The sequence below is a fragment of the Patagioenas fasciata genome, chromosome 3 (assembly GCF_037038585.1).
Source record: "Patagioenas fasciata isolate bPatFas1 chromosome 3, bPatFas1.hap1, whole genome shotgun sequence".
Classification (NCBI taxonomy): Eukaryota; Metazoa; Chordata; class Aves; order Columbiformes; family Columbidae; genus Patagioenas; species Patagioenas fasciata.
Window position 1 is genome coordinate 48,355,899 of NC_092522.1, and position 18,277 is coordinate 48,374,175.

The following is an 18,277-nucleotide window of genomic DNA, read 5'->3' on the forward strand; positions in this document are numbered from 1 at the left end:
CTGAACTCTGTTATCCTCTTTCCTAAGCCTGTTTCGTTATATCTGAGGAGATGCAGTGTCTCAAGTCACTTTTATCATCTGATGAATTATATTGTATGATATATCAGTTCAGAATGTTTAACATTAGAACATAGTCATTTCAAATTAAAATCAAACAGTTTTCTATATAGTCTTGAATAAATGTTGCCAGAGTTGGTAGCCTTACATATATTTCTGGAAAACATTGCTGTCATAACATTTCAGAATTAATAAAACTGTACAGTATCTGATAAATTCATGGTGATATATTCCAAAACATCAAGAGAAAGAATGAAAACAGAGTTTAGTAACTTTTTTGAGGCCCCAATGGATCTGATATGGTGGAATTCTGATCATCTCTATTAGCTCACCAATTCCAGAGTACCTTCCCAGAAAAACACTCTCAAGAACTGATGATGTACTATGATCACGTGAATAGTTTTAACCTTCTTATATCTTCATATTTTGATGTTTAGTTTTCATTTTATGGAAACCTTTCTCCACGGAGGACACTTTATCGTACCCTATCTGATGAGAGTATATGTAGCAATCGAAGAGGATCTTCATATGCCAGCTCCCGAAGTTCAATGCTAGACCAGGCCCTGCCAAATGATATCTTATTCAGCACTACTCCCCCGTATCATAGCACGTTGCCTCCCAGAATGACCCTGACTCCTGGAATGGGAAACCTGAGAAGTAAGTGATTGTTGCTGTTATTGCTGAATTCGGATATTTGTAATAAACAAATCACCAAATATTCAGTTTGATTTAACTTTTAAGGCAAAATTATGAAATGTCAAGTCAGTGTTCCGAATATCCCAGTAAAAGCATATTTGGTCAGCAGTACATGCCAGTGCTTGCCTTAGCGATCAGTTCAGATTTATCGTGTTTGGAGATAGCACTGACTCGACTTCCCAAAACATTTTCGTGAGACCAGTGGTAGACAACAAATATTTGTATGAAGATATTTCTTGTTATCATTTTATTTGCCAGTGGTGACCTAACGAAGCCAAGCTGGCCCATCTTATTTTAATATTTTTGTTAATTTTTTGTGTGCACTCATATTACTGAAATATTCACAAGTATATTCAAAATAATAGCTAAAAGGGACAGCTTATATTTAGATGATCCTTTTGGTCACATCTTAAAAGGAAATGTGCAAATAGTTGTCCTCATTTCCAATTTCAATACTGAATTTACTGGTATTTTTTTAACATGTTAGTAAAACCTTTACAAATAACACTTAATTTTTAACGGCAGAAAAAAGAGCAGTCTGTGGTGCCAAATTAAAACTATTTTATGAAGGTATCTCTTTACTTCTAAGATCTTCATAAGCGAGATCTTTATTATATGCTTACCTTGCAATAATTCCAACGTGGAGTGATGAACTATAGTTTGTAGTAATTTTGTGGAAAAAACGGAATTAAAATTATGAAAATTAAAAAAAAAAAAAAGAAAAAAGGAAATTGTGAAAAATATATATGCTTATATACCACAGCCCACATCCTCACAGACAAATATACCCAATATATATATATATATTTAGGCTACATTTCCATATTTATATATTTATCAGAGTTTTTTTTTTCTAAAAAATGCTCAATCTCTTCACCTAATTATTTTAGGCTGTGACCTATATGGGACAGAATTAAAAAAAAGGCACTTCTATTTAGCTACTTTGACATTGCATAACAGCTGACCACAATTTGAAAATGTAATAGAGCACCTGTGGACTCTGAAGTCCATAGCCAAGAAGCTGTGGGTGGATTTCCTAAAAGCATTAAGGACTTTATAGGCACATGTCCAGAGAGAATGCAGACAGGTGATTTAAAATAAATAGTAATAAAAAGGGCTCTGTTGTTCATTGTGTCCCTTGAGAGCTAGCAATCACTTGCTAACTTTCTGAAGTCACACTTATGTATTATACAAAACACTTTTCTAGATATAATGGCCTCAGCTCTAAGATTGGGTTTTAGTCACTAACCACTGATTAAACTGGTATCACAAACACGCACTGAATTCCTGCCTCAGTTGGGAATACATGCTTGGTGGACCTTTTGCCACTTGGAAAATATTCTTCTAGCAGAGTGAAACTCTTTACCGTAGATTTAACATGAAAAGATCCTTTGCTTTTGCTGATAGAAAATGAAGACCCATTTTGTTTCATTTGTAGTCTGTGAAGGAGCTGTGTATATAATCAGGCATTCTGATGGGATTTTTTTTCTTTTATGATGTTAGGCCTGTGTTTTTAGAGCCATTTCTTGTAGATGTGCAATAGAATCAAACCTTCAGTATGCTTTTTTTTCTGGAGATTGACACAAGTCAATTAATGGTGTACACTCCAGCTGTATACTGCTCCTGTTTGTGGTTTGCATATTAGTTCTGTCTTAAACACCTTATTTTCCATTCTTACTGCTTTTTAGATACGAAAGTTATGTACACAGATACCTGGGAAAAAACTAGTATCGTGTCAGTCAAAATGAAGCTAATTGTTGATTTCCAAAGTAGTTCATACTGTTTTCATATAAAATTTCTATTTTCTGCTTCTGGTTTTGTATTATGAAAGTGCCTTTCAATGCCAGCAATATAGGATCTTTTATGATGGCTGTTTCAAGGAAGATTTAATTGGTTATCTGTAATTACACTCTGAAAACACACATCTTGACTTGCCCACCTTTGTTTTCAAAATAGGTTAGTCAGTATCTCCATATAAGAAACTAAATTTGGTTCTTGCTAGGAAGGTTTTTGTAATCAGTGTGTAGCAGGTTATCTACATTCTGTAACAGTGGTGATGTGAGAGGTTTCTTTTTCATTTTTAATTTTAACTTGAGGTTGTAGATTCAGATATCAGGATTCTTATCTGTCATAATAGTCTCTTCTGTAAAATACAAACATTTGTGATCTTAAAGCATTTTAATTTTACAGTTATTTAATGTTTACAGAAATCAGTGATAATAGTGTGGTTTTGGCTGGAATTCATATTTAGAAAGATATGTTCCTGCATGTTATTACCCAGTGTGTGGTACATGAAATATTGTGGCAGCACCAACTCTGGTGAGACCCCTCTAGTAAGAAAAAGAGTGTGATTAATAGATAAGCAAGGCCAGCAACAAAACCAAAGCATAGCAGGCAACCTGAAGGGCTTAGTTTACTGGGAAATCAGAATTATTAGACAAAACAACCGTGGGAATATGGAAACAGAAACTTCAACTGTATGCAATGTTGACTGTGGGAAGGAGATGAGAAAACAAAGCTACAGGATTTTTAAATTATTTAATCAGTTAGGGAAGTGAAATGAGAGTTGCTTTCAGTGAAGCCTGAATTGCAGACTCTGACAGTTGAGTACTATTCGTTGTGCGTAGTACACAAACGTAGAAGGATTTACTTTCTTTTATCTTATTTTTAACTTAAACCAGAAAGCAGAACTTCTGCAGCTGAGAAATCTGGAATTTTACCTTATGGACATTAAAGATTCCCTGAAACAGTACTGTTCACATTGAGCGATTCTAGCATGCCGTACGTGGCTGCAGGTACAAATCTGTCCTCGTCTTGCAGGGAAAGAATGAAAACAATGAGAACCAGTGATACAGAACTAGTGTACCAGCACAAGTCTGAAACTCAGAATGACATGTGGAGGCGGTCTGACTGACATTGCAGGCACCGTGGTCCACTCCTGTTACCAAACACACAAAAAAAGGAGAAAGAAAAATGCCCTAAGTGATACACTGGCATGACATTACTGTGCTGTGAGGAAGGGAGCAAGGTGCAGGATACTTGTAGTGAAGAGGATTGTGAGGAAGGGAATGTTTTGCAATGATAAACTAACAAATTTTGAAAGTTCTCAGATTATGTATGCCATAGGGGAAAGGCTGTCAGAAGTGCAGCTGATGTATCTGCAGTGATGTTATTAGATGAAAGCCTGTCTTAAAACTGGTTTATTACCAATGTTAGCTTCAGTCCACAACTAACCTCATTCATAAGCAGTATTAAAATGGAAGAGCATCACTGTGTATTGGTGATGTACAATATGCACAATTTTGATAGCATTTTTAGTAATAAAATAAAGACTGTTGATTAAATAATTCACACAAACAAAGGAGTACATATGTTGTCTGTTACAGACTCTCATACAATGAATAATCCACCACACCAGAACATGAGACTACCTTCAATAACGAAAGTTATTGGGAGCACATGTCCACTAGTGTAACAGCACTGTGAGTGTATGTCCATGAGAAAGTCTCCTAGCAGGCTGGCATCTTTGAAGGGAGACTTTGGGCAACCCTAGGTAATAATGAAGAAGGGAAGGGTTTGGCAGGCAGAAGCTGCTTTTTTTTTAAGGGAGATAATTGCTGATTGGAGGAACGAACAACAGAAAACAGATACTGAGCTTTATGTCTGCTTATGTGTTGGTATGTTCCTTCAGCTGCACCATCTTTTGAGAAAATCTGCTTGTTAAATGGCATGTCTAGTTTGAACACAGTGAGTGAGGAGTACTTACCAGATATTTTGCATGATCTCCAGTCTCTACATAAAAGTAGTAATTAAAATTGAAGCAGGATACCTGTCTTGGAAGTAGAAAAGGTTAAATCAGTGAATCCTTCTTTCTATATTGCTAGTTACTCTTTGAATACAGAAGTATGTGGGACTGATGACAGTCAATTTGAGGAGCTCTGTTGGAAATGGAACTAACCATATAATTTTGGTGAAAATAAGGACTCTTCAAAATGCTTTATACTTGTATGTATCAATAATAAAAATAAAGAAAATTCCTAGGTGTAGGAAGGGAGTGACATAACTGAAAGGAACAGAAACCAGAAGATCAGTGATTTTGTGCCAAAAGGAGTACAGCAAACAAAATAACCTTTAAAACTGAAAGATAACACATTGTTTCCTCAGAGGAAATAAGGGTTAAATCTGCTCCAAAAACAATGTTGTGGGCAATGAACATAGTGGCCTGCAAGATTAGGCACATTCTCCTGGACACACAGAGACGGGCGTGGTCAAGCATAACTTACCACCTTTGCACAATCCAAAAGGAAGATCACAGGCAGGATGCAGGTGCTAACACAGCAGTCATACAGAGAAACAGTGGAGGTAACAGTGTGGTAAGATTAGCAGGGAGGAAATGCAAATATGGGAGGCTAGAAATAATACATCTCACCCAGAGCATTGCTGAAATACAAAAAGTATTCTCTGAAATTCAAAAGCACAAAGAGACCTGTATCCTTAGAGCTCTTTTTAAAAAATTATTTTTCTTATTCCCTCCCAGCCCTGTTGTACAAGAACACATAATTTATATATTGAAAATTAATTATTCTGTGGTGACGTACTCATGCTTTTTCAGTTACTCCACTTATAATTTCAGCCATCAGCATTAGCACTTGCATTTTCAGAGCTATCAATATTCAAATCTCTGCTCTGGCAGGCTTTCTGCAGTCGAGTTGGTCTGTCAGGGCTTATGCAGGACCAAATAGGATCCACCCTAAGGTGAACTGAAGTTCTCACAAAGACAATGCATAATGAAGGATGACTGCTGGTGAATGTATCACTCCTACACTTTAATTTGGAAAGCCAGCAGAATTGCACTGGGAACAGGCATCTTCCTGACAGGTTTCACAATGAACCCACATAGGCTGATCACACAAAAGCAAGGGCTGTCCCTTGGGGCCTCCCTGCTGGTCTAGAACCAAAAGCTGGCTTGCCAGCATTTCAGATAGGCATTCTGTCTATTTTCCACAACAGGGATGTAGAAGACATTTGTACTTGCATAAATAAAGTTCTTATAATTCCCAGGTCATATACAAAAGTTCAGACACTGCTCTGATGTTAAGCTTTGAATGTATTTTCTCCCCAAGGTGACCTTAGGTAAGATTTTATGTATGTTTATAAGAAACTGAAAATCTTAGTACTAGATGTATGAGTAGAATATATTTGTATATAACATTTTCCATTTCATATAACATCCACTTTTGCACAGTAAGAGTGAGTACTGAGAGATGTTTCTACAGACTTTTATCACACCACTTCCAATTATGATATAACAGTATTGTATCTTTCATGTAACTTGTAGAACAAGATAAATTCCACAGTAAGCAGGATTTCTGCCTCTTCTGCACTGCTTTTGATTTGCAGAATTCCCAACTTCTGACAGGATTGCAGACTTCCTTCATTCTCCTGTTCCCTTTTTAAAAACAAAAACAAACCAAACAAACAAAAACCAAGTTTTCTGCAAATAATATTATATGCTCTAATTATTGATCTGTGCAGTAGAATGCTCTGTAACAGGTTACTGGTTTTGGATTTTTAGGTCAGAAATAATTCATTAAAATGCACTTGGTTAGTCTTTTTCATTGATATCAGGACAGTGACAACACACCACTTTCTTAAACAAGAATGTATCTTCCACTTGTATGTGTGCATTTTTTCCTTCATTGATTTTTTGCATTTGGTGTTTTCCTGAAATAAAAGTGCCTCATAAATGTTATAGTCTCAATCACTGAGATAACTAGATGGAAATTTCCTTCTGAAATATTTGAGGAAAAATTACTATTTTGACCTTTTTGTTTAATAGAAGTAGATACATCTGAAGCAAAAAAAATTTCCTGACTATACTATGTAATACAAGTTCAATATTATATCACTAACTTTATGGTTAAAACAAAATGGGATTATAAATAATGTATTGGGTTTATGTTCAGTTTTATGAACCCCTGTGTGCCTGTTCAACAGTATTTATTTTACTGTGTTCACATTGATCAGAGTGAAGATTGCTATGGATTGATAAGGAAAATGTAAAACTATTTGAGATAATTATGAAAATTAGCATCTCCTCTACTAAGATGTATGTTCGTGGTACCTTTCTAAAAGACTGCATAGCTCAAATCTGTGTTTGAACTAACATTGTAGTGTATATATTTCAATTAACATACAGTCTACAGCATGTAAGGTGCTACAGCTCACTCTGGAGCTTAGAGATTGGCACATGAGTCTTACATCCTCGGATATACAACTACAGTATTAAACTCATAGGGTATTATTTTCAATGTGAAAGTGAGTTTCGGATGTAGGCTAGAATACAAATGCATTGAAAGAAATGCAAGTGATATATTTTAAAATTGCTTCTGGAACTGAAATATTCAAGTTTCAGAATAAAACTCTGCATGTAAATAGCTCATCTGCTGTTTCACAGTCTTAAAAATGTAACTTTGTGTATCTAGCAACTTTTCTGCTCAGTGCTCAGGCTTAATATGGTATGCTTAAAGAATGCATGCTGTCTACTCAGCATTCACATAGAAATGCAAAGGGCACATCATGTGCAAAGTGACACCAAAAGAATCTTTAGAAACTTTTCCCATCTTATTCTACCAAAGTTTTAAAAATTGTTCCAACCATATTGAGTATTGAACAGGAAAAGGCAGAAACAAGAGAAATTACGATAAGCGCTCTTTGCTTATATATATTTTTACAGGTCGTTATAATAGCTTCAAAATTAATTGTACGTCATTGTTATAGGAAGACTAATTATTGTGTTTATTGTTTAGATGAATTCTGGTTCTCAGATGGGTCCTTATCTGATAAAGCCAAATTCAATGATCCTGGCCTGATGCCCCTGCCAGACACTGCCACAGGGCTAGACTGGTCCCACCTGGTAGATGCCGCACGAGCGTTTGAAGGTAACAGGAAAATTTGAATAAAGATCAATGTTCAGTACACAAACATTTTTTTCTAAATATCTATTGTATAACCGTATTTTTCATTACAAAAATCCAGTGTTTGTTTCCATAGCCCTTTAGTTGTTTTGGCAGTATCACTTCTCAGTGTGGAACTTTGTCACTGAAAATTTGGGATATTCATGATACTTTCAGTATCTGTCTTAGCTATAATTCATCCATTTAGGGGCCTAACTTCTTTCTGTAGTCAACTGGAAAAATCAGATACTTTGAAAGGCAGATTCAAATAATTTACATTAGATGTTTAAAATGAAACTGGGAGTAGTACTTCCCTGGGTTCATTGTGTTGTGCTTATAAACTTGTATGTGTAGTCCAAATGATGTTGCAGTCCCTCTCAGTTTTCATAATAAGCCCTTGAAAAACAGCAAAAATGCACACTATATTTTCCAGTAGCAGAACTTGAGGTGTGCGATATAAACCAAGTTTGCATTATTAAATTATAAGACCTTATTGGCCTCTCTGATAGCTAAACCCACACTTAATATATTAACATAGAAAGTTGGATGTTGGTTTGAGTGTCTGTATCAATATATGTAGTTGAATATTTCTGTTTTGTTGTTTCTGAGGGCTGCTTTGGTTAGGTCATGATGCTGTCCTAAAATTTCCAACATTTCTTAACTGGCATTACTCTCATTAGTCAATGTGGGGAAAGTCAGAAGTATCTGTATCATTGCCACTGTCTTCACTATGTAAGATACAGCTCTTAACTTTATGAGGAGAACTGGTTGTGAAGTTAATGACGAGATGTTCTTCTGGGTTTTTTTAACTAAAAGCAACCATGGGAATCAGTTTTCTGGTATCTGATTCCTTCCCTAAGTATGAAGTGATTAAATTTCAGTTTGATCAAAACCTCTTCAGAACTATCTACTCATTTAAATGGTGGTGTTAAAACCCCAAACTAGGTGGAAATGTGATCATATTTTAAATAGGACTGTCTCAAAAAAAACCCCAAAACAATGTGCCCCACCCCAAACCTTCAATCAAAAAGATCACAAAATGGATAGGACTTGTTTAACACTGACTTCAGAAATTAATGTTAGATTTTTCTCTAGTTTGGCTTGACCAGACTGATATTTCAATGTTGTATTCTGTTCTAGAACCTCGATACAAGGCTTAGTTCCATTTTTTAATTACTACAAGGTCTTTTCTTAATATCAGTTTATCAGAATTACTAATCTGTTTCAAGGTCAAGGTTTTTCCCTGGTGATGTCTCTAGATTGTATGTTGACACCTTATATATTTTGATCAGTTCAGCATCCATAATGTAGGCCTCACAAGCCTTCATCTGTCTGTCTTAAAATGTAGTTGTATCTCCATTAATGTTAAATATAGCCTTTTTGGGTGCTTATAATGTTGGCATTAGTTGGATTAAGAATTAAATAGAGTAACAAGACTTTTGCTAGCATCATCTGTACTCAGAGTTTACACATGGATGTAACAAGAACAGTGGTCTCATATTTAGCTTCCTTCCCACCCTCAAATGAACAGTTGACTAGTTATTTGTTAATTAGTATTTGCTTTTATCCAACTGAAGCCTTGGTCTTACGTAGAACAGCAATTTTTAAACTGTGGTCCATGAGGGTGGAGTAAGTAATTATTTCTTTTTTTTAAATTGAAAGTATGATGATAATGCTTTTCACTTCGTGAAGATTTAATTTTCATTGCTTTTGCTTGGCAAGAACTTTTGTAGGAAGCTGAATATTCAAACTTTGCCTGAAAATCCTCTGTTATTCCTGAGAGAGGACTTCACAGTGCAATGGGGTTAAGTCCACAGGCTCCAGAAGCTATATCAGTGAGGGGTTTTGCTGGAGCTGTGTCTGGTGAGGGTCAGTGTCCATGAGCTGGAGCACAGTGCAACGTTATTTTAGTTCTTCCCACAGCCTTCCTTTGCAGAACATATTTTTAACTCTGATACCAATCCAGAGATCATCTTTAGCATGCATGCAGTCAGTAGCAAGGGGTGTTCTTCCTTTTCTGTCATACGTGGATAAGCTACTTCCAGTTCTCTAATTTTATTCTGGCGGGAGCTGCAGATAGAGAGTAGCCACGAAGCAACTGACATGCTAGAAGTACATTGTTGTAGTATTTTTGTATCCATCCCTGAAGCAGACAATAAAGAACAAATAGAATTGGATGGGACTGTACAGCAAAAGAGGTAGGGCTTTAGGGAGTGCAGCTGAGGTGAAAAAGGACAAGAAGCAAAAAGAAAGCAAGCAACGTGTTGGACTGAATAAAGACAAGGGGGTTTATAGAATAAATTGGAAAGCCAAATTAGAAAAAGGAGAACAAAGAAATCTCAGGAAAGAATAAAGGAGAAGGAGAGAATGTATTTTTTAGTTCTGTTTTTGCGTTATCCTTTCAATAGATCTCCAAGTTAGGGAAGAAGGACTGGCTTTCAATGTGTGTCTTATCCAGAATTAGCCATCAGTAGTATCTTTTCGATGTTTTGGGGAACAAAAGGGGCAGCCTTTCTAGGTGTCCGTATCTTTTACTGTTATTACAGAAGATAATTGGTACAAACATAAATATGGATTATTATTATTATTATTAATAGCTCTTTGTCCTGTTTGTACTACTTTAAACTAGGCTTATAGTGCTTTAAAAAAGCTGCTCAGTATTTGATAAATCATACTGTGGGAATTAACAACCTAAGTAAAGTCCCTCTGTCTCTGATTTAGTTCATTAAAATAGGTAGTTTCAACTTCTGTGTTTTTTCCAGGTTATTTTTATGAACATCTACTAGTGCCAATCAGCATGCAGCGTTCCTTAATGCCAGTTTATCTTTACAGAAACATCTGTGCTACTGCAATTAATATTATTTTAATATTCTTTATATCTTAATACGTCTAATGCTACAAATAACATAATGAGAAAGAAGTGAAGCATTCAGCATGAGAGGGAATTATTTTAACAAAAGTAATATGTTAAACTGTTAGAAAAAGAAAAAAAATGAAAATATTTAGTTAACATTTGGTCATTTCTAGTGCATGCATGTGTAACTCTTTTTGCTTCAGTGCATATGTCAGTATATGTTTGTGGGTAGAGTTTGCCTTAATAATGAGAGAGCAGCGTCATGCACTATACTCATTTTAGCGTTTTCTGCTCTCCAATATATCAAAATTGCCTGGAGTTTTTTCTGGTCTCTGTTAGTGGGCTGGAACAATAGAAATCCAGATTAAAATTCTTAGGGGTTACAACTGCACAGTTCTGCTGCTTTAATGTGAGACATGAATTTGTCTAATCGTTGGTCTTGCTAAGCCAACTGTTCCTTAAACTTTTGATACAGACATAAATACATTTTTGCAAGTATTTTTCTATGCATGGGTCCTATGTGGGGTTTAGCAAGGATGCCCCAGGTAAAAATAAGAGCTCTGAGATTTAGATCTCTTTCCTTCTGTTTTGTATGCACATGTCACTTGAATTGAATAGAAGGTGTCCCTGTATCTTGGAGAAGCACAGCTTATGTCTACAGCATTATAGTCAATGATGAACTGGTGGTAAAGGTACCTTTGATTTAATTTTCATAAATACAGAGTCAAGCCAATTCTGTTAAGAACAAATAAAACAAAAATCAGTAGGAAGATTTTGCTCTTTAAAGAACAAGTTCAACCTTCAGCACAGCTCAAGTTTAAGAACAGTTCTGATTTAAATAGTCAATATTGCTAATCATGAATACTTACAGGGAGAGCAGTGAGATTTGATACAGTTACTGAAAATAAAAATATGTCTTTAAAAGTATTTGAAAAGCATTCAAAGCCAAAATATTTTGCTAGTCCAGGATCTTCTTAATGTACTAGTTACTACAGAGATTTGTTGGCTTTTGAAAATGAAGGAACTGCTCTTTGAAGAGGAACGCGGGAGTTTGCCTAGTAAGTTATGTGATCGAAGGTTTCTGATTATTAGCAGCCATGCAGTGGTATTATTCCATACCTGATGAATGCGAAAATATTATTTCATATTTTATAAAGGTGTGAATATTGGAAAAATAAGTTCCAGTTACACTAGGAAAATAGAAAATGTTTTATGATTAATTTCCTACTATGTTAGTATTATTTTAAAGTTATGTGGAGCTGAAATTCATTAGGGATTACAGAAGGAAGAAGCAGCTAATCCACGCATTATGCTTGATTGCAAGAACTCATATTTTTATATTTTTGTTGGTGTGTTGAAATACAACAGTATTTTAAAATATTGTGTTTAAAAATGGCATCACATGATTTCATTAAGAGTCGTATGTACCTGTTTTTCTACCTGCTTTTATCCATCAAGAAGGAGATGCTTTCAAATGCTGCTGGAGAGAGCGCACTGACAAAATGTTTCCTCACCTGGCAAAATAAACCAAATAAGCGGCCGCTGTCTTTAATTAAACTTACTCAGCAAAGGGAGAAAAATGCAGATTTTTTTTTTTTTTTTTTTAAATTACAGTAGAATTACCTCTGAGACACAGTGTCACATATCATGTGTTGTTTGCCATAGAAAAAATAGCAACAACAAAACATTTGTTGCTGGCATTGATTTCTTCTATCAAGTGGTAATGAAAATGTAAATAGTATAAAGGTGGAATCAGTAATTAGAGATGTACCTCAGACTGTTTACACAATCTTGTTTCTGGCCTGCATACTGTGTTTCAGTTGGGAAACTAGTTTTAGTTTATCTGTACTAAATAAATCTATTCAACTTAATATGTTTAAAATCTGTAAATGATGCCGTGGTTATGTGTTTAAAATTATATTCTTACCTTACTATTGGCACAAATACAAGTCAGGTTCATTTTTGCTGAGATCCATCACTAGTCAGAAATAAGGATAACAGCAAAGGAAATGAACTGTGGTCTTTCAAATTGGACCAAAAAAAAAGGCATGCAACTTTTCTTCATTGTGTGATAAAATGAATTGTGCATCTTTGCTATTCCCTAAAACTATTAATTCAAAAAAAAATCTCTTTAAAGAGCCTTTTAGTGATTTCCTAGTTTTGTTTGGTAGAACTTTTAAACCAAAATTTCCTTTCTAGTTGGAATTGTATTCGCTGCTCAAGTTCTTAGAGTATGGAGGGTTGTCCTCTTCTGTATCGTGCCAAGTTGTCATGCTGTGTCACAATACCAGGTGTTACAATCAGAAACACGAGGCACGACACCTCATACTTTGCTGTAATGTCAGTGTTGTGCAAAAACGGGGCTGCAAGGCTGAGTGAGAGCCCACGTGAGTTGGATGGGGAGTGTTCCACTGCGTGGGCTGTACCTGAGGGCCACAGCTGCTCCAGTGGAGATGGGGCTCTCTTGTTTATAGGAACATTCTAAATCTTATTCCAGGTTTTGACTCAGATGAAGAATTTGGGCCGTTCTGTCCTCACACGCCGTTTCTAGGTGATGGTCTGGGATTGATGACTTTTGCCTTTTGTAAACTTTCTTTAATATTTCCTATGTTTGCACGTTTGCATGATGATGCAAGCTTTGGGCCTGCGGGGCGGCAGAGCGAGGGGAGAGAGGGCAAGGCAGGCATGTTGTCGCCAGAATTTATACAAGCCTACAGACGTGGATTTTGTTTGACAGAAATAAGTTAAATCAATCTCCACAGAATATGGATTATTTTTTTTTATTTAAGACGACAAATCATGATGAATGCATCATTTTTACTCCTGTTCTGTGCAATGATGATCTGCATGGCATACTTCTATTATGTGGTGAGTGATGTATTTTGGCAACCACACTGTATATCCATAGGTAATTACATCTGCGCTTGTTAGATTATGTTCTAGTGGAATCCAGTGTATGGATAATAGCGTGCCTTGGTAACATGTAACAAAAGCTCAGTTAGTAGAAATAGCGTGAATTTATTGGTTTTCAAGTATGCAGATTACCAGTAGGTTCTGCAAATGCTTGAGACAATAAAACAGTACAAAAATGAACAGTGCAAATTTCTGAGGAATCTGATGGCTTTAAGTCAATGGAAAATGCAAACCTTTTTGCTAAATTATTATTGTCACTGGTGGTGACCCTGAATTCTCAACTGGTTTTCTGCGGATTTCATCAAGACCAATTTACTGTTCATATCAGCATTAGCTGGTCCAAACAAATCTATCGTACTCTGCTGATAGATACAAAACATTGCTTTGAGGTTGCCTTTGGATGCAGATGTGGGGAGGCCAACTGGTTGGAATTTACTTTACATCTGCTGATTATCTTCAAAGCTCTGGTGTAGAAACCTACATTGATTTCTCTAACTGAACCAGGACAGTGGCTGTAATATAGCCTTTCATTTTGTATGTATGTCCAGCTTTAAACATATCCTTATGTTACTTTTTTGCAGATCAGAGAGTAGCATCTTTTTGCACCCTGAGTGATATGCAGCAAGCTGAGGGCTTGGAAGGAACACAAGAGTTACCTTTGGATGAGAGTCCCACAGATGGAAAAGATTTCCTTGAGGCTGCTGGGTATGTCAGAATTAAAGCATATATTAAAAAAAAAGAAAAGAAAAAAAAAAGAAAGGAAAAACAAAAAAGAAAAACCTGATTTTCTCAATGTTGCGTGTCAAATTGCCTGTATGCATATTCAATGGCAGAACTGTTGCCTTGACTAATCACATCTTGTCTTTAATTTTGAAAAATGTTGTTTCTTGGAGTCAACCTCTGAGCAGTTCTATCTAGAAAATTTGTGGTATAGCCAGATAAAAAACTCTCACTAGAGTAGGCCTCTAATGTTCAGTACGGTTAGGTGCAGAGTTTCAGCTAATCAATATTTTCACTGTATTCCTCCTATACAATAATAATTATTTGTGTTATGCTTATTTCTATTTTCATTTGAATAGAACTGATAACAGGAGCTCAGCTCTGTAGCATGCAGTAACCTTAGCTGAAGCAAACATGTCACACCTTGGAGCAGGTGTTCCTGCCTGTCTTTTGCACCTATTTACTACTTACAAATCCATAATTTTTCATTTATACATAGCCAAATTAATTAAGAGAAGCTGTAACTGAGGACTGCAGGAAACTTTTATGCGAAACTGCCAAATTTTTCAAATTCTTCCCAGTCCTCTGGGAGAGATTATTCTGTCTTCCCTCCCCCCCCCGCCCTGCTCCGTCTTCCCTGCTGTGAGAAGTGTTCTTGTTAAAAACACAGATATTCAGCACTATATGCTGTCCACTAGCACACTTTAAAAGAAAAACACATCTTTGATTAGTTTTGCTTTTCAGCTGCAGAAAGGGAAGAACAGGAAATGAAGGGAAGTCTTCTTGCTTGTTAGACTATCACATTTTAATTTGAACCAATTATACACAAATTAACTTACTTACATGGTAAAGTGCTTTGATTGTATTAAGTACAAACTCCGTATCTTTCCCCAGCCTAGTGTTCAGTAAGGAAGGATTGCAAAAGAATGTTAAAGATTTTCTACTTTTAGCATTGGCAATTCTGTCAGATTTGTGCACTCGCATGAAGCATCTGATTCAGCTTTGTATAAAGATTCTCTCTTCAGCTTCTCTTCTCTAGACAAAATGAGTCACGTGGTGAATTTCATCTATAACATAAAAGAAACTGTCTCCCACAGTGCTCATTGTCATACAGGAAACAGAAACTGTTCTCAGTATTTTCCTTCGGTCATGCATTTGATTAACCTGTGGCAATATTTCATGTGTTTTGACCTTTAAACAAAATATTTGTCTCCATAAAGCCATAGGTTTTTCCTTTACTGGAAATGACACAACTGCAGACCACACAAAAGAACTCTTAACAGCTCTTTTGGTTTACATTAATTGCTGATGCAGCTTGCTTCACATTAGTACATTCCTAATCAGAAAGCAGCTTGTTAACAATGTGCTGGGCACACCATTTAGCAGCAAGTACAGCTTGCACTGTGAGGGTATGTTAAAATAATTGTAAAACATTCCTCTTTAATCATCGTAATTTCTGACTGATTTACATGACAGACAGTGTCATATTTCAAATATTACAGTTTATGGGTCTATGTTTCTGTAATAGTCTCTTGCTGATGCTGGTTTTGTGTGTGTTTTCCTAACTATGCCTAAACTGATTTGTTTCCTTTGCTGTCATTGAAAGTGTTACTCTATAAAAGCTGGGAGAGAAATGTTTTTTCACTAACAGGGAGTGAAGGTAGTGGTTTACTTTACAGGGAACATGTTCCAAGTACTCTGACTGGGAAAGTAAACCAGCTGGAAGTCATCCTCCGGCAACTACAAACTGACCTGAGAAAGGTAAGGGGTCATTACTGATGTTATTACTCTCCAGTTTTAATAGTTATATTTCCATGCAGAGTTCATCAAGGGCTTGAAAAAAGCACATCAGTTCAAAAAATGTAATTAATGAATGGTAGAGCCTAGTGGTGGATCAGGATGCTGAGGTGGAGAAAGTCCTGTGGGAATAGTTATGTGAACAAGCTGCCCCAAGACTAACTAGTTTATGGGTCTTTACTCCAGAATAACTGTCCTACATACAGTCACACCCCACAAAGGATGAGGCACTTGATCTCCATTCATGGTACTCTAGATTTAAGAAGGGTAGGGATATGGACATGGGCACTATTGCTAAGAAGTTAACACTCCAGATTTGTCATCCTTGTTGCCCTGTGGTGTCTTGATCATCTGACAATGACTTGCTTTGTGTCTCATCTGCTATCTAATTTCTGAACTGGAGACAATGCCAGGACTGGTAGAAATGGGACTGCTTTTGGTAAGAAAATATTAATGTAAGGGGAAATTTTGAAATTCTATACTTTTCTTCCGTAACATATGTTTGAAATCAATTCAGTTGAGCTCTCATATGATTTGTAATAGCTAAAAGCTGCTTATCCTTTTAGTGCTGGAATGTTTTTTTGTGGAGTCCTATAATTTCTTTATTGAAGTAGCATCTAGTTTTCTTTTAAGCTGGCCATATTTTTTCAGAATGAACAAGGTAGTTGGAGCGTATTTGGGGAATTAGCTGACAGTTAACGGTTGTCAGAATGGATTAGGGAGCTCAAGAAAATATAGCTGTATGACTTGCACAGAAGTATTAACAACAAAAATGAATGCTGTCATCACGACTACTCCCTTAACTCGATTCATATGTTTGTTAACCAGGAAAAACAGGACAAGGCAGTTCTCCAGGCAGAGGTACAGCATCTGAGACAAGATAACATGAGGCTTCAGGAGGAGTCTCAAACAGCAGCTGCTCAACTGAGGAAATTTACAGAATGGTTTTTCAATACAATTGACAAGAAGTCCCAATGACTGGGGCTCTGGTGAATACTTATTGAACAACGTAACAGCTGTATTTTTTGAGTTAGCGGGGTAATAACTTCACTGTGTTCACAATCCATTTTAGGTGTTTCTGCTACATTCTCTATCCAGCTTTATTCATTTGAAAAGGAGAGACAACTGTGGTAAACTGTCTTTAAATTCATATGAAGAAAGCAGAGAATAGCAGATATTTGTTCGTGTGCAGATGAATGTAAAAAATCCTTAGTGTCATTTTAGACATTTTTAGAAGATGCTCTGGCTGGGGCTTGCCTGAAGAGGAATATTTGGGCTTTTAGTTCCTGCATTTCAGGTGTGCTGGTGAAGACGTTAAAGCAATTTACATTAGCTTGGGCTTCAGTATTGTAAGATAAAAAGAATAACCAGACGTATACTTTAATGTTTAAAAGGTGCTCTATTTTTTTGTATGTACAGTAGTTTTATTTCCACAGTCCACATTGTCATAGCAATAAGAATGGAGGTATAGTGAATAGTCACAAAGCTGTGTTTATAAAATGTTAGCACTGATGTGTTTAACACTAGTTTGGATGCAGATACATTAGAGATTATTTATTTGCAGGAACAAAATGGTGCCTGAATATAAACAGTGTTCTGGTTTTCTAAAAATACACATGCCTTGTAAATGGCTCACTGGGGTTAGCCCACTCCCAACTTCAGTTACTTTTGTATAGTTGATGTTCAGCTAAACAGTTATACTGCTTACCTATCGAAATCATGTATGGTGTGAGCCAGCCAATCGATTGTACAATGCCAAATTTGTTTATCTTTGTACAGAAGCTTTGATCAAGTGTCTTGTATTTAACACCTTTATTTAAGCTTATTTAACCTTAAATTGTTGTTTTTATAAAGTTTGTTTTATCTGCACTATGGTGAGGTCAGTTGGTTGCAAGTTGTAATATTTTTAGCTTGCCAAGACTGTACTGAGGAGTTCTAGAAAATTCTAACAATTGGATGCTGCTAGTACACAATTGATTTGTTTGTATGCTTTAACATTTTTAACTGTTTAATTTGAAATGAACATACATCCTGCTTTTTTAATAAATGTTAAAAATCTAAACCTGAATTATTTTATCTCGTATTATCTGTAACCACCGTCATCAGTAATAGCTCAGGTTTCTGTTTGGCCCCTCTCTAGGTTCTCAATCCAGAGCCAGTCCAACCCCCGAGAACTCTCATGAGCCCTTGTTACCAAGGAGGGATTGTCAACATTATCAGAATTAATTTCTTTGGTGTGTCTTGTCCTGTAACTGAGGAGGTAGCTTCAGGGATCAAGGAGCAG

General features: G+C 36.1%; 1 protein-coding gene across 6 annotated transcripts in view; it reads left to right on the plus strand.

The window, feature by feature from the left end:
- Nucleotides 1–18,061, plus strand: part of SIPA1L2 (signal induced proliferation associated 1 like 2) — a 140,525-nt gene extending 122,464 nt beyond the window's left edge. For 3 of the 6 annotated variants that reach the window (XM_071806301.1, XM_071806302.1, XM_065833217.2), the window contains 6 exons: nucleotides 495–714; nucleotides 7,563–7,694; nucleotides 13,061–13,114; nucleotides 14,058–14,181; nucleotides 15,876–15,957; nucleotides 16,822–18,061. In XM_071806301.1, the coding sequence (XP_071662402.1) occupies nucleotides 495–714; nucleotides 7,563–7,694; nucleotides 13,061–13,114; nucleotides 14,058–14,181; nucleotides 15,876–15,957; nucleotides 16,822–16,971 (762 nt within the window). In that variant the 3' untranslated portion in view covers nucleotides 16,972–18,061. The remainder of the gene's footprint in view (nucleotides 1–494; nucleotides 715–7,562; nucleotides 7,695–13,060; nucleotides 13,115–14,057; nucleotides 14,182–15,875; nucleotides 15,958–16,821) is intronic. The other 3 variants (XM_071806303.1, XM_065833219.2, XM_071806304.1) reach the window with 2 other exon arrangements.
- Nucleotides 18,062–18,277: the final 216 nt, after the last annotated feature.